General features: G+C 42.6%; 1 protein-coding gene across 1 annotated transcript; it reads left to right on the top strand.

Annotated features, from left to right (window-relative positions):
- The first annotated feature begins 2,927 nt into the window (after positions 1-2,927).
- LOC113770984 lies at positions 2,928-3,854 on the top strand. Its single transcript, XM_027315618.1, has one exon. The coding sequence runs from the start codon at positions 2,928-2,930 to the stop codon at positions 3,852-3,854; it is 927 nt and encodes a 308-aa protein (XP_027171419.1).
- The last annotated feature ends 19,216 nt before the right edge of the window (positions 3,855-23,070 follow it).

Below are 23,070 nucleotides of genomic sequence, written 5' to 3'. Positions count from 1 at the left end.
GTTGATCAAAGGTTTGACTAACACCTATTCAATTAATCAAAATGAATTTAAATATATTTTCACTAATGTTACATAGCTATCAACCAATGGCACTAATTCTAACACCTATCCAATTAATAAAAAATGCATTGACAAAGGCAATGAAAGCACACCAACAGTTTATAGGTTAATTCCTTTGTTTATTGATGAAAAAAGAAAACATCACACCAATGTTGATCTGACAAGGGATCTTCTACAACTATGCTTGCCGGGCTTACTAAGCACGGTAGGCTAGAATTTTTTTTTTTTAAATTGGACTATTGGGCCGACTGTTTGCTAAATCCAAAGGCTTGCCATCTTAGGCCCATTTGTTTTTTTGTGTGTTTCTTAACTTTTTATGTGCTTCTTAAGTGGTGATAATATGTACCCCTGTGCATGCTTTTTTGCTTTTCTTATGTTAATATACAGTTTACAATGGTAAAAACCCAAGGCATCTATTAAGAAATCCAATCCACAACGCTAGGGATACGCAATCTTATTTAGAATTGAGAGTCAAGCAATCAAATTAGTATCAAGCCAATTGGGTTTGAATGAAAATGGTGACAAGTGTATTAGTTGCTTTAACTATGTACGTTTTAAAATGCTAACCCCTGCCCTACTACCACATATTAAGCCAACAGAACAGCTTAAATTAGGCAAATGCTTAAACTGGTAAAGCAACCACTGAAATTCATTAATTGGTCAGCAATGGTGTTGCACAATTTTGGCAATGAAATTAATCGAGGTATTGTGAGAAATGAAGTGTTCGAATTAAAACACAATGCAATGAAACTAGCACTAACACTGCAACACTTCGGTGTTAAATATCACTAGCTATCTCACTAGAGCATTTTATTTTGTGCTCTTACTTTTTGCATGGTTGGAATTTGGAAGAGGCTGGGAAAGGGTAGAGACAACAGTAACTTATTTTTATCTTTCTAGGGATCTTTCTCAAACATTAATTTTTAAGTTGCTTGTTTGACTAGAAAATTTAAACGGCTAGTATTCCACAATTATTTCATCATTTATTTTTATATCTAAATTAGATTTCACAAAAATGGATAGCAAGAGAAAAGTGATATAAAAGCATTCGTATGCTTGCCTAATTAATTCACTCTTGTGGTCGTATGGATAACGAGTCATACTGCAATATTCTTAATTCAAAAATTTCATAATTTGAGTTTTACCAAGAAGGGAACCACACAAATGATAAAAACCTATCCTTAGTCTTATTCACTCATTGCCTTTAGATTTTCTTTTGCTAATTGACTAATCTATCAACAGGGTCAAAACGAAGAACATTTGAGACTTTTTAAGTTGTTCACTACCAGGTGTCTAAACAACAGGGCAATCACATGCTTGCCTAATAATACACTTTTTTTTTTCCTTTTGACATCATTGCTGCCGGGCTGACTCAGCCCGATAGACATCAATTTTTTTTTAAATCCCAGCAGGCTGAAGCATGGCAGGCATAGTTGTAGAAGATTCCCCTATCAGATCAACATTTGTGCAATATTTTCTTTTTTCATCAGTTTACATTGTTATCGCACCCAATCAAACATCATACTACAGTAAGTATTGCAAAAATTAAAAATATTGATGGGAACTAACACATGCAAAAGTAGTTTCTAATAATATATTTAACAATTTTGCAACTCTGGACCTACTACAAGACAATCCAAGAGCAAAAACTTAGACGCACAACATCGATATGAGAGAATTGTACTACCATCTGGAATAAAAAGATAAATGAAATAAACTACTACTTTGACTTTATGTAAATATTAGTATCCGCTATAATGTGTTTTTGTTATAGACTATGAGGATGCTCATCTCGGCCATGCCGTGGTGCCGAGGTGACCTCGGTTCGTCTCTCACATGAGCGCAGTCATGTCCCGAGCATGACCCCTAAGCTCGGCCAGATGCCTGACCTCCTGCTTAGATGACCTCTGCACCTCCGACTTCCACCTCGGCTACGCGCTGATGATGTCAAACTGCCTGACATCATTAGGGGCTAGTGCTTTATCTGAAAAGCACTCGACGCTCTTAATGGCTACTATGCAGAGTTCCCCGTCACCCTGCCCAGACGGCTACAGTGTCAGAGTCAGGCCTCCTGACAGGGAACAGAGCCGTCATGGCAGGACATGGGTCCCGCTAACATGAGCCCTCTGTCCTGCCATCCACTCCTGCTCTATAAATACCCTTTATGTACTCCCAACAAGTAAGCATACTGTTTATTTACATATACAATTGCTTTTCTCTCGTTCTCATACTAACTTGATCGTCGGAGTGATCCCAGGGGAGAAGCCCCGCCACCCACTTCGGACGAGTAAAGTCACCTCACCTCACTTGAGAGAGGACTGATTCAGGTCGGTCTAGTTACCCACCAAAAATCACCTCTTCAATTGGCGCCGTTTGTGGGAACGAGATTACTGCTAAAATGAGATCCACGCGCTCCAGAAGTGGAAGAGTCCTTTCGACCGGGGCTGGGCAAACATCGGGAGCCCAGCAAGATCGTATTTCTGAAGAACAAGGATCCCCGAGGGCCCAGCCCAACAACGCAGACGCCATCGCCAAGATGGCCGAGTTCGTGGCTGATAACCCGAACATCTTCGAAGAACTGGGGGGGGTACTTCAAGAGGCAGGGGAAGGAAAAAGCTGAATCCTCCAAGAGGAGACCGACGAAGTCCCCTGAAGTACCTTCCGGCGAAGACTCCGATGAGGGGCACCTCTCTCGGAGCACTTCCAGGCGCGCCTCTTCCAAGGCGACATCTAAAATTGCCTCCATTTTTCGGGCGTTCTCCCGGGGTCTTCTGGGAAAACGAGCTGAGGACCCACCTCGGCGTCCCGGAGGCTTAGCAGCCGAATATCTGAGGGCTCCGCCCTTCACGGACGACATCAATGGGGAGATGGTCCCCCCAAATTTCAAAATTTTCGCACTCCGTTCCTACGATGGCCGAGGTGACCCCGAGGATCACCTCCGCGCCTTCCTCTCTGCATTTCGGCTCTACTGCGTCCCTGACGCCGTAATTTGTCGAGCTTTCCCCATCTTCCTGCAGGGGACGGCCCGAAAGTGGTTCTGGGGCTTAGAACCGAGGAGTATTTCGTCGTTAGACGAGTTGATAGATCGGTTCATCCACCGCTTTATATCATCTCGCCCAATTACGAAGACTTCAGCTTACCAATTGAACCTGCAGCAGGCTCCCGGTGAGTCACTGCGCTCATACGTGCAGAGGTTCAATGAGGAGAATGTACAGATACCTGATCAGAATGAGCAGGTAACCATAGCTGCCTTCACCAACGGGCTGATCGCGGAAATCTTCAATACCGAGATACACCGGGATTACCCCCGCACACTTCGGGAACTTTGGGATCGAGTAGATCAGGGAATCCGAAGCGAAGACTTAAACCGCATGAAGCGGGAGGCTCAAGCCACTCGTACCGGGCAAGATTCCCGGAGGAAAAAAGACGCCGGCCGAGTAGAACAAGGCCCCAGTGGCCCGTCGAACCAATTCCGAGACCGCCGGAGCGTCTTTGACTGGATCGCGAAAGGAAGGTCGTCCACCTCGGACGCTGAGTTGACGCCACTCAATACCAGCCGGTCCCATGTCCTGGCTGTGATGAGGCAAAATCACCTCGGCCGAACACCTTCTAAAATCTCGGGGAGGAGAGATAAGAGGAACCCCAACCTCTATTGTGCCTATCACCGAGATGTAGGGCACGAGACTGAGGACTGCAATGATCTGAAGCGAGAGATCGAGAACTTGGTCCGGCAGGGGTACTTGAAGCAATTCGTTCGCAAGGATGGAGGCTTCAACCGAAGCGTCTCCCACTAGGAGAACCGGGGCCCCCGCCGAGAAGACAGGCGGGACACGAACATGCACTGCCGAAATCCCGAGGATCGTAGCGACGACAAGCGGCCTCCGCACGACGGATCACCGGGCTACGGCCCTAACATCGCCGGGGTGATCAACACAATCGCGGGTGGTCCGACGGGAGGAGACAGTCAGAACTCCCGGAAGCGGACCTACCGCCAGGCTGGGATGGAGGTGGCCGAGCCGAGCTCTCGGCTATCCGAGGTGATTACCTATGGTCCCAGCGACCCTGTCCCTGCCGCTTCCAGCAACCACGAAACTCTTGTGATTGAAGTTCTCACCAACAACTACATAGTCAAGAAGGTCTACGTTGACCCCGGGAGCTCGGTAGACGTCTTGTACTACCGAACTTTCGAAAGTTTGAAACTGACCAGGGAGCAACTCACTCCTGTCAGAACTCCCCTCGTCGGATTCGGGGGACACGTAGTGTGAGAACCTCGAAAATATGCCTACAGATATATACATAATATAAAATATATGCATTGCACCTGCATTTTTAAACTGTTAATAAACTGCATATTTCTCTTTATGTGATTCTAATTAAGTACGTAAAAATAGTTTAATGTTACAAACAGTTTAAGTGTGCAAAATATTAAAAATTATTTGATTCCTGCCATTATAAATTAACACTTTTTGGGGTAAATTATTTTAATGCCATGAGGTTAATTCTTTGAGATCCGATAACCAAGTCTAAGCGTTAATAATATTAAGTGTTAGCGGAAATCCTTTACAATTACATTTAGAACATTAAAAGTTTGATAATTGAACTTGTGCAAGAATAAATTATTAGAAGGCTAACAAATGTTATTTAAAGTAAAAATGTTGGAATCAGCTTATGAATAAGAACCCTGGAAAACGTATATAAGTATCAGTGCATATTTTATTTGCATTTTAATTCTTTAATAAATTTTAGCACTAAGTCCAATTGTTTTTAAATGAGTACGTAGAAATAAACGTTAGGTGCAAAATAAAAGAATTGTGCTAAACTACTAAACTTCTTAGTTTTGTTACATTAACTTCATATTTCGATGGTAAACTATTTCATTGATCTAATAATTAATTTCTGTGAATTCTAGTATTGTAATTAATTGTTTTGCAATAAAAGTATAAAGATAATTTCTATGTAATAAATAATATAATTGTGCCAATATTGAATTATTCGGTTTGCCATACTAAATTAATATTTCTTGAGTTGGATTAATTCTATTACTTTAAAATAAATTCTTTGATTTCCGATAACTAGTTTTAATCGTTAATAATGTTAAATGTTAATAGGAATTTTCGCGTTAAGATGAAAACCAATGAATTTTAGATAAATATGATACTAATATACTAAACATACTTAGGACGTAAGGATTTCGATAATCAAAGCCTTGCAAGATTAGCGTATAATTAGGCGATCAAATCATACTTGGGATTAATTTTTGGGATCAAATTAGAACCAAGGACTTAAGTGTTCGTTAGAAGGAATGTGTAAAGACTAAAACTACCCTCCACTACCCCACAAATTACCATGCAATTCAAAACAGATTTACGGGACAACATTATCAACCACCACCCTATTCGGCCAATCAGCAAAGAGCCAACACTTCCATTTCTGCCGTAGCTCATTTCCATTTCCTCTCCACACCACACGCACCTCACAGACTACAACAGCATTCTCCTTGCCTTTATTATCGATGAGAGAACTAAAGAGGGAGACTACGTGAGCTTCATCCCTGGTTGCAACCTCCATCAGCTACAGCCATTTCATCAGCACCAATCGCAACACCATTCCAGTTGCAACCAGAAAACCAGAACCAAATCTGTGCGCGAGCCGAGAGGAAAATTTTGCAGCTTCCCTTGTGCGTGAGCTTCATTCCCTGTCGCACCTTCAACCAGCTTCAATCCACCTCCAACTACACCATCCACCTCAACACCCCGCAGCTGCAACATCACCAGGACCAACCATCCAGCCTCAAGCGAGCCGAGAGAGAGAAAATTTCAGTTTCTCTATCGTGTGAGTGAGCTTCGGTCTAAGGTAATTTTCTAGGCTGAGATGTGTTGATCAGAGGTAGATTAAATTGTTTATGACCATGCATGTGAAGGTTAGGCTTTCGGATGATGAATTGATTAAGAGGAAAATCTGATTTTGGAAGAAAATGTTTCTGCCGAGAGTTGAGTGGGAAATTTTTGGATCAATTGATGACCTGTTTTTCTTTCTCTTGAATCTGTCCGAACTTGATGCTGAATTAGAATCTGATTTTGGGAATTAAATTGATAGCTAATCAGTTAATCTAACCATGCATGCTTTGGTTGTGCAATCGGAAGAGGAAATCAAAGTTTCAGAAAAATCTGTTTTGATGTAAATGTTTCGGCCGAGGAAATGATTTGGAAGGGTAGCTGTAATTCTGTTTTCATGTGATAACCTGAGCACTCAAGTGTAATTAGCCGAGTGAAACTTAATGATTAAGATGCTTAGGACTCTGCATGTTAATTCTATGAAGTTGATTGATGAATTAAGGAATTGAGGAAATTCTGGTTTGATGAAAATCCACTGCCGAGATTGATGAAGAAATGAATTGCTTAATTTGCTTAATTGTGACAAATTGTGGTTATAATCCTAACTCCAAGTAAAAATAAAATGCTTAAGGACCTGCATGTTGAGCTGCACGATTGGACAATGAAGCTAAGAACTTGGAAAATTCTGGTTTTGTGAATTGGAATCCCTATGAACTGAAAATCTCCGAGACCTTGAACTTGATTCTAATTGCGCAACCTGTCTTACAGTGATGTTATGAGTTAATCTGTGTGATTAACTAGTTAACAATGTGTTAATTAAAGTTTGCATGAGGTCTTGTAACTTGGCTAATCAAGAAAATAAAATGAAAGCAGAAAGTTTCTTCATGCATGATTCATCCGTAGCTTGCTGGACAGATTCTTGAATTTCTTTTGGGATGCTTAATCCTGTTGCTCGAATTTGATTATGGAACCAGAAATGCTAAGTAGTGGCCGAAGGTTCACGTGTTGAATCTGAGAATCTAGAAACCATGTTTTAACCAAGGAAAAGTTGCATTTATAAAACTCTAAGTGCTGGAAGAGTAGTGATAGTCGAGGGGATGAACCAGAAATTTCAGTTTGACTTTGGAAATTTTTAAGTGGTTCCTGGAGTTTTTCCTTGGGGTGTTAGGGACTCGAAATGCATGACAAAATGTACATGTAATCTGTGAAAGCTATTTGGCAATGAGTCATTTGATGTCTTGAAAGATTTAACCAAAAACATGAATATACAACTGCTGGAAATTTTCCTTGTGATCGCCAAAGTTTGAGTTAAAAATTCCAACTTGAGTGTGAAACTTTCTTTGAATTCATAATGGTTGAAATTGTCTAGAAAATGTGGTGCTAAAACTCTACTAGAGTCGTATGGATGGTTAGACAAAAAGCCTTGTGGTTTTAAAAAGAGAAAAAGGAGCTTTTCCACGTGTGATCAAGAGCTTCCAGATTTTCGGAACTTCTGACCAGTCTAGGCAAAATGCATATATCTTGGTGTAGGAAAATCCGATTGAGGTGCCGTCAGTGGCATATGAAAATAGACTCATGGGCCTTTGTTCTGTAGAAATTTTATATTTTTCCGCCATGTATACTGCTATTCGTGACTCCTCAAAAGTAGACTGCCTGGTATGAATGTCTGGTTTCTTTGTGAAACTAAAGTTGGATTTGGATTGAGATTTTAGCTTACTTGTGGTTTAAATTCTTGATTAAATTGTGGTTGGGAGTGATTGATGTTGTCCAGGGCTAATGATTGATGAAGCCCTTGGCCATTTGAATGATTTTATAAAGTATTACTGGATGATGGAAGTTAATTGCTGGAATGTCTTGGGGCTTTACCTTTATTTTTATTTGCTTATGATGGGTTTGCTGAAACCAAGTGCTAATGATTGATGAAGCCTTGGTTGATCACTTTATTTTATTCAGTAATGCAATTGTTGAAAGCTAGGGCTAATGATTGACGAAGCTCTAGTAATTTGCTATGTGGTTATTTGCCATATTTTGATCCATATTATGATCTCGAAATGGAATCGGAGCGGGGGGAAATTGTATAGACCTTGCGAACTCGAGTAACTGCGTTCAAAATTAACCAAAAATATTTTCCAACTAGTATTAAATTATAAAAACTCAATATCTAGTGTTTTGCCTAAAACTTTCCAACTCGATAATTTTCTTTAGCTCAATCTAGCCTTGATAGCTATAGTAAATAAGCTCTATAGCTTTTGAAAACTCTAAGTCTTATTTTAATTCCTTTTCTTTCCTTAAGCTTTGCACTTGGATAGTTAACTATAGGAAAAGTTCCAAAATGCGAGTTTTACTAATCTTAGTGAAAAGCTTGGGAAACTTGCTCGGCAAGAAACCCTATTTTAGGAAAAATAGTTTTTAAGGATAATTTTTGCAAAAGCCGTAACTTTAAAGAAATGTTCAAAGTAACTTCCTAACGTGGATATTAAGAGGTTTGTCGACTTATTTCAAGAAAATAATATTAGTCACCCTTTTATAAGGATAAGTATCTTAAGGAAAACTATAATAAACATTTCTTCTATTTTTGTCAAGTTTTAACCTAAGGGACTCTTGATTCTTCTAAGAAAAGTAGACTAGTAGTATATTAAATATACCTCAATGTCTATAAGCTTAAAAGCTGAGTAGAAACTTATAGTTTCAAAATTTGGTTTTTAGGATATTGCGAGGACGCGGAATTCGATTCCCAACTTGATATCTGAACTCCACTCTTGGTGAGTGTCCCTGCCTGTTCTTTCCTACTTGAATTAAGCACTTTCTTGACTCGATATGTGATAGATTGCAAAATGAGTTTTGATCCATCGAAGTGAGCAGTGTGTACTTCATCGCACTAGCCGTTCGAGTGGTGACTTGCGTGAATCATTTTTCTCATAAGTCCTTGAGTCTAAATGTAGTTACGTCGTTGGGTGAATCCCTCGGCACCTGAATCGAACTACAATAATGTCTGAATCTAAATGTAGTTACGTCGTTGGGTGAATCCCTCGGCACCTGAATCGAACTACAATAATGTCTGAATCTAAATGTAGTTACGTCGTTGGGTGAATCCCTCGGCACCTGAATCGAACTACAATAATGTCTGAATCTAAATGTAGTTACGTCGTTGGGTGACTCCCTCGGCACCTGAATCGAACTACAATAATGTCTGAATCCAAATGTAGTTACGTCGTTGGGTGACTCCCTCGGCACCTGAATCGAACTACAATAATGTCTGAATCCAAATGTAGTTACGTCGTTGGGTGAATCCCTCGGCACCTGAATCGAACTACAATGAAGTCGTTGGGTGAATCCTTCGACAAATTTTATTACGGGTATATCTCGAGTATACTGCGTCGGTAGACGAAGTGCGGGCCCGAAGCGGAGGTATGAATGGTGACGGGTTAGGATTAAAATGAGTGGATCTACATGGATTATAGGTAGTGAGAGTTGACGGAGGGTCGACTATGATAAATGGCGATCAAGCGGGGAAAATAGCTCCTGAGAGCCCCTGTATCCTACCTTGTGCTGTTATATGCTTTCCTAACTGTTCAATTTGGTTAAATTATTACCCACTGTTTGATTTAAGTGACTGCATGTTTTGGGGCACCACTGAGCTTTAGCTCACCCCACGTTTATTGTTTTCCTTAACAGGTTCTGGAAGTTGAAAGCTGGAATACTTGCTTATATTTCCCTTCTTGAATGTACTGAATACTATGACTTATGTTGTGGGCTGTATTGTGTTTGATTCGGATAATGTACTTTTTATTTTGGATTGCCACTTGAAGCTGGAAAATGTGTAAACCCTAGTTCGATATTTGGTTGTATAGTTTTGTATGTATTTGGGATTGTGCGATCCTATTCCTTGGTTGTAATGCGTGAGAAGTTTAAGAGCAGTAGGTTGGAAATTTTAATTACTGTTATCTGTGTAGTTAGTGTGGTTTCGTGATGAGACTATTTGAGGAAATTGTTTTGTAATAGATTAGATTTTTATTCGAAAGGATTTGGGTTAGAATGCTTGCGTGAGTCCTGGCGAGAGTTGGGCAGACGGCCCGCCAACCCTTTGGTTCGCCTCAGGGGGAAGTGGGGTCGTCACACGTAGTCCACTCGGAGGGTATGGTGTCCCTGATGGTGACTGTCGGGCGTCATCCCCGCTGCCGAACTATACCTGTCAACTTCGCGGTGGTCAAGGCAGATTCTCCATACAATATGTTAATAGGCCGACCCACGCTCAACGCCTTGAGGGCTGTGTACTCTACCTACCACCTGAGCTTCAAATTCCCGACACCAGCAGGGGTGGCCGAGGTGAGCAGTGACGTGAGTACTGCCCGCGAATGCTACCTCGCCACCATCCAGGCCGCAGTCACTCCCTGGACTGCGTCAAAGGCCGAAGAGAAGAGGCCAGCTGTTCTCTCCATAGACTGCATCGATCCTCAGAAAGCGGGAAAGCCCAGCAGGCTGGAACTCGGGGATGAGGTGGAGCATGTGGTCTTGGATGAGGCGAGACCTGACCAAATGGTCCAAGTGGGGGCCGGACTCCCCTCGCCTCTAAAGGAAGAGATGATTCACTTGATAAAGGACCACCAGGACGTCTTCGCGTGGTCCGCTGATGAAGTGGTAGAAGTGCCACCTGAGCTCATGATTCACCAGCTCAACGTTAATCCGCAGGCCCGTCCTGTGAGGCAAAAACGTAGGCACTTCGGCCCCGAACGCAGCAAGGCCATATCTGATGAGGTTTACAAGCTCTTGCCCGCCAAGATGATCTATGAGATCCAGTACCCCACCTGGCTGTCCAACCCTGTCATGGTAAAAAAGGATGCCGGAGGATGGAGGATGTGTGTCGACTTCACCGACCTTAACAAGGCCTGCCCCAAAGATTGCTACCCTCTGCCGAGGATAGACGCCCTCGTCGACTCGGCAATGGGACATGAGATTCTCTGCTTCCTAGATGCCTTCAAAGGCTACCATCAAATAGGAATGAGTGAGGAGGACCAAGAGAAAACAGCGTTCTACACCGACCAAGGTGTTTACTGCTCTACTACCATACCGTTCGGGCTAAAAAACGCCGGGGCGACCTATCAAAGGCTGATCAACCGCCTCTTCAAAGATCAAATTGGCCCAATGTGGAGGCCTACGTGGACGACATTCTAGTCAAAAGGTTAACCACTTCGGCCTTCTTATCAGATGTACGGGAGGTCTTCGGCTTCTGCGGGACTCGAGAATGAAGTTAAATCCCAAGAAGTGCGTCTTCGGTGTCACCTCAGGGAAATTCTTGGGGTACCTGGTTTTCCACTGGGGAATCGAAGCTAACCCAGACAAAGTCAAGGCCATTCAGGACATGTCCCCACCTCGGAACCTCCGAGAAGTCCAGAGACTAAACGGACGCCTGCCCGCGCTGAACCGCTTCTTGTCTCAATCTGCGGAGAAAGCCTTGCCCTTCTTTAAGGTGCTAAAGAAGGCTGACCAGTTTGCCTGGACCGAAGAGTGCCAGGCTGCCTTCGACAAATTAAAACAATATTTACACCACCTGCCAACCCTCGCCTCACCTCGGCCCGAAGAAAAGCTGTACTTCTACCTCTCCGCCGCCGACGAAGCTGTCAGTGCTGTGCTCATCCGAGATAAAGGCACTCAAGTGCCGGTCTACTATGTCAGCCAGGTATACCCAGGTCGAAAAACTCGTGCTCGGGTTGGTCCACGCAGTTCGGCGGCTGAAACCATACTTCCTAGCTCATCCCATTTTTGTCAGGACAGACCAGCCTATTCGACAGATACTGGTCCGGTCCGAGGCTTCCGGCCGCCTCACCAAGTGGGCCGTCGAATTGGGGGAGTACGACCTGTCGAATGAGCCGCGCACCGCCATAAAAGCTCAAGCCTTAGCCGACTTTCTAGCCGAGCTCACCTTCGCGGAAGGTCAGGAATCCACCTCCGCAATTGCCGAAGTGTCCACCTCACTTTCGTGGAAGTTGTATGTAGACGGATACTCTAATGGGGATGGCAGCGGGGCAGGACTGCTCCTGGAGGGCCCCCAGGGAGAAGTGTGCTCGTATGCCCTCCGTTTTGGCTTCTCGGCCACCAATAATGAGGCCGAATACGAGGCCTTGATCGCGGGACTCCAGCTAGCCCACAGGCTCGGTGCCCAGCGGATCCACGTCCGCAGTGACTCCCAACTTGTAGTATGCCAAGTTCTCGGTGAATATGAGGCCAAGGATGAGATCATGCAACGATATCTCTCCAAAGTCCACCAGCTCACCGCATACTTCGAGTCTTTCGAAATCCAAAGAATTCCCCGCTCCCAGAATAGGCGGGCTGACGCCTTATCCCGACTGGCTTCCACATCATTTTCTGACCTCAACAAGACCGTCTTGGTGGAAGTACTGAGCGAGCCGAGATACATAGAAGAGGTGGCCTGCCCTATAAACTCGGGAGATACATGGATGGGTCCATTCATCCTTTTCTTACGGCAGGGAATCCTCCCCGAGGATCGAGCCGAGGCAAGAAAGATACAACGCAAAGCCGCTCGGTATGCTCTCCACGATGGAGAACTCTATAAACGCTCCTACCTTGGACCGTGGTTGAGGTGCGTCACACCCGAGGAAGGACGCCAGGTCCTCCACGAGGTACACGAAGGCCTATGTGGGGCCCACGTCGGCCATAGGATGTTGGCCAAGAAGACCTTGCTCCTTGGGTATTTCTGGCCTTCCGTCCGACAGGATGCCCAGAACCTTGTTCTCGGCTGCCCATCCTGCCAAGTCCACGCCCCCGAGCACCACCAACCCTCAAGCTTCATGGTTCCAATCACCTCACCCTGGCCGTTTGAGCAATGGGGGACAGACATCATTGGCCCTTTCCCAAAAGCGGTCGGGGGTTATACCTTCCTGGTAACCGCTGTGGATTATTTCACTAAGTGGGTTGAGGCCGAGCCTCTAAGGAACATCACAGGGCTGGCCGTTCAAAAATTCTTTTGGAAATGCATTATCTGCCGCTTCGGCATACCTCAGATTATCATCTCAGACAATGGGAGACAATTTGCCGAGAACCCATTTAAGACTTGGTGCGAGAACCTCGGCATCAAACAACACTTCACATCGGTAGGCCACCCTCAGGCCAACGGTCAAGCAGAGAATTTCAACCAAACTCTCTTGCATGGCCTCAAGACCCGACTACACCGAGTTGGATCATCTTGGGTGGAAGAACTACCCAGTGTCCTGTGGTCATATCGGACCACGCCGAGGTCATCCACGCAAGAGACCCTCTTCTCCTTAACCTATGGAACCGAGACTGTCATCCCTGCTGAGATCCTAACACCCAGTCCTCGGCTGGCAGCTTATGAGGCCGAGGTGAACGAAGAAGAGAGACAGTTGGATCTCGACCTCGTCGACGAGAGAAGGGACATTGCCTCAGCTCGGGTAGCTTCCTACAAGAACACCCTAGCCCACTACTACAATGCTCGCGTCAAGCATCGGCGATTCCTGGCAGGAGACTTGGTGCTTAGAAAAAACTCGGTCAGCCGAGCTGAGCCGCAAGGGAAGTTGGGCCCGAAATGGGAAGACCCTTAACGAGTTGTGGAATCTAATCTAAATGGGTATTGCAAACTGAGCTACCGAGATGGCTCATTAGTGCCGAGAACATGGCACGCCGAGAACCTCAAACTGTATTATGCTTGAAAATTTTATCAAGTTTTGACTTCAGCAGCTTTGTTATTTTTCAATACAATGATGCCACACATCTGTTATTAAAAAATAAGGAGGACAAGCAAGGGACGAAACAAGAAATTAAAATAGCCGAAGTGGGAAGAAGTATGTTTCATTTAACGAAGAAAAGGCATTACAAATAGATTACAAGACCGAGGTCAGGAATGCTACTAAGCAGTTCCCACCTCGGCATTACATATCACCACCTATGAGCCTAGACTCCTGTCTCGACTCCCTCCTGGCCAATTGCTTCCCCGATTTCTCCCCCGCCGGGATAAAGCTCATCTCCTCCTTCTCCTTCTTGCCCTTCGACAACCTTCTCGCCGACGTCACCCCCAGCTTCCTCTCCTCCGTCCTCCTCGAACACCTCGTCGAGCTCAGCTAGCCATTTGTTGAACTCGTCCTGGACTTCGGCCAAGTTCCTTCCAGCTTGGATCCCGTCGGCCATTCGATCGCACAATTCCTTGGAGTCTTCATTATAGTTGGCGTTGTTTCTTAAAGACTCCAAGGCTTCGGAGGAGAGGTGAACTGCGGCCTCGTCGATAGCCGACGTGAAGCCGAGCATGAAACTCGGCCTCGTCAGCTGGCTGAGATTCCCGATGAAGGTCTCGGACCTCCGGAAATGCTCAACTGTCGAGGTCCTTGCGCTTTCGAGGGCCTGTTCGTGGGTCTTCTTCACCTCCTCCGCCTGCTTCTGCTCTTCCTCCAAAGCCGACTTGAAGCTGTTAATGGTAGCCTCGGCCTCCAACTCTTTCATCTCGGCTTCTTGAAGGCGTCGCTGAAGCTCAGACTTCTCGGACTCGGACACCACCAGTTTTTTCTTCAACTTGGCAATCTGATCTTGTAGTTTGCCGGTGTCCTGCTCCTCGATTATAGTACAGTACCGATGCGTCATCTCGGCCACAAACGCCGTCTGGGAGGCCGTGGTCACCATTATACTTTGGATCACCTCGACCGGGGACGACTTCCTTGTAAAATCTACGTCCCTCGGCAAGATTGATTGCATCACCAAGTCTTGGGCAACCCGAGGATTGGCGCACCTGTCGTTGACCTTAAGTGTCCACTCCGGACACCAATGCTCGCCGGGGTGGGACTTCTCTTTTCCGGGAAACACCGGGGGGCTATGGAAACGGTTCCATAGTGAAGACCCCGTCACCGCGTTGACCGGGGCCTTCAATTGTTTACCTCGGCCCTGAGGAGGTGGAAGTGCCGTGGTCACCCCTAGTGGCACCCCTTCTGGCACAGTAGAGGTGGACCCTATAGCTGCGGCGGCCGAGCTGCTTTGGGCCGCCGTGGTGGGGGTGCTCTTCTCCACCGAAGTCTTGGAAGATTGCCCTTGCGACTTCTTTTTGGGCGGAGGCGCCGATGTCTCGCCCGAGTTATTCCTTTTTGACCTCTTGGCCACCTCGGCCGAGCCCGATGTGATGATGTCGGACAATTTGGTCACTGCACAAGGAACAAATATTATTATTTGCCATAGCCGAGGTAAAGGGAAAGCCATGAAAGAAAAATTACAAGGTCTCTCAAGTTTAGTGGAAAAGAAGGAAGGCTTGTCAGGAGGCAGTAAGGCTCGGCTAATTCCCCCGTCGACCAGCACGGCTTCGAGGTAGTCCCAACTGAATATCCGAAGTCCAGACCCCATCAACTTCTGGAAGGACTCCTCCTCGTGGTCCCCCGCGGAAGGGTCGGCCTTCGATTTAATGGGCTTCCACCAAAATCCCCGAGGGAAGTCCCCGGCTGAGACGAAGATGAAGTCCCGTTTCCAGTTCTTTATCGAGGTGGGAGCCCCAATCACCAGCTTCGGGATGGTGTTGTTCCGGTTACAGATGTAGAACCACCCCTTATCCGTCCCGTGCACCTTGAGGGTATAACATCGGCGGAAGAGGTCCATGGTGGGACTTACCTCTTGATGTCGGCATAGCATCTCAAAACCTACGAGGATGCGGACCGCGTTCGGGACGAGCTGAGTAATCCTTACACCGAAGTGACGGAGTGCGTCCCTGAAGAATCTCGACGTCGGCATCCTCAGCCTGGCCTCCAACTGTTGAAGATAGATGGCCACAGTGCCCATGGGGGGATTCTCGGTCGAATCGTTCGGCCCGGGCGATGTGATGAGATACCCCGACCTGAAGGGATATTTTCTTATCACCTTCCCGGCCCTGTCTCTTCCCACGCGGCTCCTAAACATCGGCATCTTGCCGAAGTCAAGGTTGGCAGCGTTCCTTGGGGCAACCGGCTCCAGCACTCCCTCGTCATGGGGCATTGCAGTTCCGAGGTCGGTATCGTATTCGACATCGGAACCGCCCTTGCTTATCTCTGATGACTCTGACCCCGATGCTGTCCCGACCACTTCCTCCTCGGCTGATTCCCCCACATCCGTAGGTGCCGACCCCGCAGAGCTGGACGTAGTCGCTTCTTCCAAGGGGTCCGACCCCTCCTCGGCCTGATAGCTCGGTTTCACGGTTTCCTTGTGGGTTTTAGCTGTTTTGGCCATGTGTGAATGATGAGATGAAAAAAAAGATACTTACTGTTGACTACAGAATCTGACAAAGTGGATGACTTCGGTTGATATCTCGGCTGGCAGGACTGACCTCGGCAACGCTCACGAATTTTACAAGTCTGAAGCTGAGAAAGAAAGTGATGGGCCATGCGGTGAAAAGGACCCCCTATTTATAGGGATTTGGGGGGAACCCGAAGAGGCGGCAAGAATGCAAAAAGGCAACCACGCTCTAATTCAAAAGGACGTGCCTCTCTCTCTCCTCATTAATGACTCGTCCTTTCAACTGACACTCCCCCTGCACGAAACGTCCCACTACCTCACGACGTGACGGTTACCCGTAACCACTCCGCTCACCACGTCTTGTCAACTGACCTGCCCACGTGTCGCACCCCCGAAATTTCCGGAGCAGTTTCGGGTCTCCGACCCTGAACGACCTCGGCACAAGGAAGCCTCGGTACCTCCCGGGCCCGGAGCTTCCGAGGCTTGGGGGGCTTATTGAGGATGCTCACCTCGGCCATGCCGTGGTGCCGAGGTGACCTCGGTTCGTCTCTCACACGAGCGCAGTCATGTCCCGAGCATGACCCCTGAGCTCGGCCAGATGCCTGACCTCCTGCTTAGATGACCTCTGCACCTCCGACTTCCATCTCGGCTACGCGCTGATGATGTCAAACTGCCTGACATCATCAGGGGCCAGTACTTTATCTGAAAAGCACCCGACGCTCTTAATGGCTACTATGCAGAGTTCCCCGTCACCCTGCCCAGACGGCTACAGTGTCAGAGTCAGGCCTCCTGACAGGGAACAGAGCCGTCATGGCAGGACATGGGTCTTGCTAACATGAGCCCTCCGTCCTGCCATCCACTCCTGCTCTATAAATACCCTTTATGTACTCCCAACAAGTAAGCATACTGTTTATTCACATATACAATTGCTTTTCTCTCGTTCTCATACTAACTTGATCGTCGAGTGATCCCAGGGGAGAAGCCCCGCCACCCACTTCGGACGAGTAAAGTCACCTCACCTCACTTGAGAGAGGACTGATTCAGGTCGATCTAGTTACCCACCAAAAATCACCTCTTCCATGCAAGCTAATTAGGGAATGAAAATTATGAATTCTACTTTTATGTAATCTTTGATTCTTATGAATTTTAGTACACAGTTATCCTTAATCTTTTTCATGGTTCTATTTTTCTTATTAAAAATTAATACTTAATACTACTACACATCAAATAATACCTATCAACTACCTTAAATCACAGGCACCAAACTCCCGCACATTGCGCGAGCTCCCCTCTCCTAGTAATGAACAGACAAAACAAAAAAATATTTGTTCATAAAAAACTAAAGAGTGATGCAGCTATTTAAGAACCGTGTAGTCTATAGACGAGCCGTGGTCCAAGTTCACCCAAGTTTTTGCTCAAAAGAAATGCTTTGCTAAAGTTTAATATATTTCTAAAAATAATTTTTAATCTTTTCAACTTATATGAAAATATCTCATCCCCTCTTACTTCCTCTCAAGATCTTCTCTCCAAAGCTTTAGTACCCTAGATCGGATTGTCTCTCTTTTCTTGAGTGCTATAGTGGCATGCCTCCCAAACTACACACCTCTCTTGTATATAATCTCATCAAATCATGCATAGGAAATAATACAAATAACCCACATACAAAAGAAAAAAGATACTGTTGATGAGAATTGCAAGTCACCATTGGCATGACCTCCTCAATCAGAGTTCACAAATCCATATCGCCAGTTTATACAAAATTCATGGATCTATTAAAAAGATACAAAATTTTGATAGTGACTCAAGTCTACTAAAAGTTGAACTACTTCACCATTCATCACCAAATGAATATGAATTTCTTTCACCATTTTCGTGTGTGCTTCAAATTCTTGTCAAATGCGTATAGAAAGAATAGGGCACTAACACCTTTTGTTTTGATTATTAAAAAATAAAAATTAATTAACAATTAAAAATATAATAAATACAAATAGAAGATGGACTAAACTAGATTCATGGCCTTTCTAAAATTAAGTGAAATAGAAAACGAGATTGTAAATATTTGAATAACTTAGTAAGAAATAATGTTACAAAGTTTCTTAGAGGTATTCTAAATTCTATTCATCAGTTGCCTACATTCTAATGTAAACTTACTGTTATTTTTTGATTGAAAATGATATTAAAGATATGAAATTATGAATGATGATCATGCAATTATTAATGATGATCATACTATTTTAAATTAGATGGACAAGATTTCTATTTTCTTCAACTTTAGTTGTGTGTATATTCTACTTTTAAATTAACTTTACTAAAATAAACTACTCGATCTATAATTAATAACTCAAATATATATTATCTACTATTTTATCTTAAATTTGTTTTATATGTTTGATGAAATTGAATACAATGCATGGAATTAGTCTTTATATTGGATCATATTTTTTAGGGTAAAAAATCTCATAAAAAATCTCAGCAGCCACTGAACTATTGGTTAGATCATATTTTGGCCATCAAACTATTTTCGTCAATAATTGGCCACTAAACAACTTAATCAGTAAACTCGTGACTATTTAGTCGATAATTGCTCTTAATTTGTAAAATTAGAAGTTAATCTATGAAATAGGGTCACATAGTTGTTGGACAAATTTATCCCGCACTTTGCCACATGTACTGCTAATTTCACAGATTAAGAGCAATTATCGACTAAATGGTCATGAATTTTCTGATTAAGTTGTTTAATGGCCAATTACTGACGAAAAATAGTTTGATGGCTAAAATATGAGATAGTTTAGTGGCCGCTGAGATTTTTGCCATATTTATTATTATTTAATTATCATATTTGGTTAGCTTATTAAAATTGAGTATTTATCCAATAAAATTATAAATATTAGTAAAATAACTAACGTTTTAGTCATTTCACTAATTCTTTGTAAGTAGAACTAAAATTTTAAATGTATAAATGTATGATGGCATTTGACTTCATATGGATTGGATTTTGAGACACTTATCTTTTCTAATATTATACGTTTAATTTAGTTTGTAGTTTAGTGTACGGTTGATCATGTTGCCTAGGAAAGAATAATCTTTATTAGCAATTCCTATATTATTCAATCTAATTTATAGCTTAGTATATGATCCATGTTATTTAGAAAAGAATAATTTTTATTAGAAATTTCTATAATTTTTCTTCACTATGTTTTGAGTTTCTAATCCTTTACTTGTGCCAACCTTTTGAAAAAGCACTATGTCACAAGTACAAAGACATGCATATTCACACTCATAAACACAAATATAGAGAAAGACATAAATCCAAGTATCATGTCAAGACTGAGGTTTGCTCATTCTCAGGCCAAAAAGTTGGCAGTTTTGATTGATTTTAAGTATTGATTAGTTATCTGTGGAGAAAGTCAAGGCTAAATAACAATAAATTAATCTGTATAGGGATGTATCTGTGTATGTCGATGATACCAAATTGAGATATCATTCTCTTGTGAAAGAGTATCAAGATAGGCAAAATCTAAAGGTTTTAAATCAAGTGGGGTGAGTGATGTTTGATATTAGTGAGGACTACTATTAAAAGGCTTCAAGGTCATTTTAGTGAAATCACTCGAAGAAATTTAAGGCATTTACATGGAAACGGTCTTGAGATCAAATTTATAGAGGATGTTTATTGAAAGAAACCAGATTTTAAGTATTTTAAGGTAAATGTTGATGTGGGAGAGCGAGACTTGTATACCTATTTGGGAATAGTAATAATAGACCACATTAAAAATTCGATGAATGTTGAAACACGAGATATTGAAATACAAATTGATATAGTTGAAGCTGAATCTATCTTAGTGATAAGTGACTAATTTACGTAATAATTGTATGATATTTTATATTATTTTTAGTCACTTTGGGTATATTATTGGAAGAAAATGATTTATTTTGGCTATAATTGGTATAAAATGCTTTTGTTCAATTAAATGAGGTTTTTATCACTTTTTACTTGGATTTTGTGTATTTTGACAGTTTTGACACATTTTCGTATTTCGGCTATAACTTGAGCTACAATGATCGGATTGAGATGATTCTTGAACCTATTTGAAGATAAGAGATATATCTACAACTTTGGTGAAGACATCTAAATCCAGTTTAAAGGTTTTCTAGGTCAAAATGCCGAATTACAATAGCAAATTTCTACTGGTCGAAACTGGAACAGGGCAATGAGCAGGTAAGGGTATTCCGGTCATTTCTCAGCCTACACAGATCCAAATGAGGTGATTCTTGATGCATAGGAAAGCTAACTCAAAGGGCTACAAGTTTCATGTTTTGGTAAAGAGCTAAATCAGCTTTTATCATCAAGAAAAGTTCAGTGGAAGTTGATGCAAAATCGGAGCAGAGCTGGAAATTGAACCAGAAGTGACCAAATGGTCACTGTAGCAATCCGGCCGGAATTTGGCCGGATTTGTGGCCGGATTCCTGGCCGGATTGTGGTCAGAAAAGGCTGCTTTGTACGCGTAAAACTCAATTTCACCTCCACCAACTCACATGCGTTGCTAGACATGTGAGAAACATCTCCAGCTGTAAAAGGAAGGTGGAGGCCTCATTTCTTGACCATCTTTCATCATAAAATAGCCAAGATTGCAAGATTGAAGAGAGATTGGAGTTCATAGCAGGAAAATAGAGAGTGAGCTACGGGAGAAAGCTTGAAGTTGCAGAAATGTAGCTCTTTCATCTCTCTAGCGTTAGTTTAGCTTAGTATAGTGTAGTATAGTCTGTCCATTCTTGTTTATTATCTAGATTAGGATGAAGATGGAGGATGAAGAAGGCAAGGAAGAAAGCTCATGTGACAAGGGTTGTATTCCTTCCAAACTCTTTATCTTTTGTACTTGATTCCAAGTTTAGTTAATATACAAGTTCTGGATTTTGTGTTTAATATGTGTATCTAAAGTTTAAGCCTTGGGTTTGGTTGAACTTTCTATAATTGTTAGTGTTTATTATTTGGTTATTTGACTGCTATGATTTGAGCAAGTTATTTAGCACTTTAGCTCTTGAAATCATGATTAATCTGGTACCATTAATTGTGATTATCTAAGGTGTTGTTTCTGCAATGAAAATTGAGATTTAACACTAGTTCAAGAAGTGCTAAACATAGGGAGTACACTCACGAAAGTAGAGGTGCATCTATGTGGTTTTTAGTGATTCATTTCATGTAATTTCATTGAGGAAATGAACTTGTAGCTAATTTCATAACCATGAGAATAGGTATGGATTAGTTATAAGTATAATTGATTCACTACGAAAGTAGGATTCAAATGCATAAGGAAATTACACCATAACTAGCCTAGATGTAGTAATTAATGATCCAAATATAGCACTTGCATGAGTAGTTAGGGATACCACAACCCAAGGAGCTTTCATTTGCTATTTTTTTGTATAATTTCATTAGGTTTTAATTTGTTATAATTCATTGATAGTCTAAATAATAGAGAAGCTTTAGTAGTACCGGTAATTGCAATCTTCCTTGTGGGATCGACCCTTAATACCCTATACTCGCTCACGATTCGTATACTTGCGATAAATCGCGTGTGGGGTATTTAGGAGTTTATAAATGTAAAACTTGATTAGGATGAGCTTAATTGTATATGTATACTCCGCGCACGTCAAGTTTTTGGCGCCGTTGCCGGGGAAGATTTGGCAATATCGGTGTGAAGAGCAACTTTATTAGTTTAGACATTTTATTAGTTATAGTGTGAATGTTATTTTCTGTTATTTTAGTGTTTTTATGTGTATGTGTTTTATAACTTATTCTTCTTACTAATCTTGCTCTTAAGTTGTTTAAAAGCAATTTTAGGTGATGAGAAGGGTAGGTCAATTTGGAGGACAATGCTTGAGAAGTGGAAGATTGGCAATGGATGGTTACCAAGTGCAAAGCTCCTTCAACAGAGGTAACCAAGAATTTACTGAATGTATGTCTTTTGAAGATGGTTTAAGGTGCTTAAAGGCAAAATTTGATGTAATTAAGTTACAAGTTCAAATGGACACCATGATGCATGAAATTGAGCAGAGGAGGAATGTTAATGTTTTTAATTCTTATCATGTGATTTGTGACTTGTGTGGAGGTTATCATGCTACTAATACATGTATGCAAGCACAAAATGTGGATTATTATGATGAATTAGAGCATTACAATCCTTGTTTTGATCAATATAGTGCTAATTGGAGCAATTCTCCTGCTTATGGTTGGAATAATCAATGTGCATATAGTGATTTTGAAAATTTTTATGATTACCAACTTGAAAGTGTCCAATATGAATCAAAACCATCTTGGGAGTTGGCAATAGAGAAGTTAGCTAATGCACCTCTGCCTTGGGAGTTAGAAAGTGAACCATTAGCTAATGATTCTAATGCATTTTGGGAGCTAGCTGCAAAAAATTATTCTAATCAATTTGATTCAGCAATAGAAAAGCTAGCAAATGCAACTTCTGACCGTTTTGATAGGATTGAAGAAAGGTTAGATGAATTAGCTTCTCACTTTGGTGATATACATGAGCAATTGAATGTATTGTGTGAAGTTATTTCTTCTAATAATTTGCAAAATGATCCTAGCATGAATGGTGGAAATGTTGTATGTGAAAATGGATTGCATTTGGATGAAAATGATGAATCTCAATTGTGTTTCAATGAGCAAATGTCCATTTCACATGATAATATCTTTGGAACTAACTTTGAGCCTCAAGAGGTGAGTTTTAAGGACTCATTTTTCACCCCTCTTGAGGAGTGCATTGAAAGTATAGGTTCTAAAGGTATTCCTGCCCAAGATACTCTCATAACATTTCCTTTGGTAAGTTCTCAAGTGGTGCATGTTCAAGGTAATATCTATGAAACACTTGGAATATGTAAATCACTTCCATTTCTCACATCATTAGATCATGTGGCTTTTGCTATAAAGTCACCTTTTAATGATCCACCACGACCT

The sequence above is a fragment of the Coffea eugenioides genome, chromosome 5, assembly GCF_003713205.1.
Source record: "Coffea eugenioides isolate CCC68of chromosome 5, Ceug_1.0, whole genome shotgun sequence".
Lineage (NCBI taxonomy): Eukaryota > Viridiplantae > Streptophyta > Magnoliopsida > Gentianales > Rubiaceae > Coffea > Coffea eugenioides.
This window is presented reverse-complemented; position numbering and strand designations above follow the sequence as displayed.

Coding starts and splice junctions, on each gene's coding strand:
- LOC113770984 (XM_027315618.1), top strand. CDS start 2,928: ATGGTCCCCCCAAATTTCAAAATTTTCGCACTCCGTTCCTACGATGGC.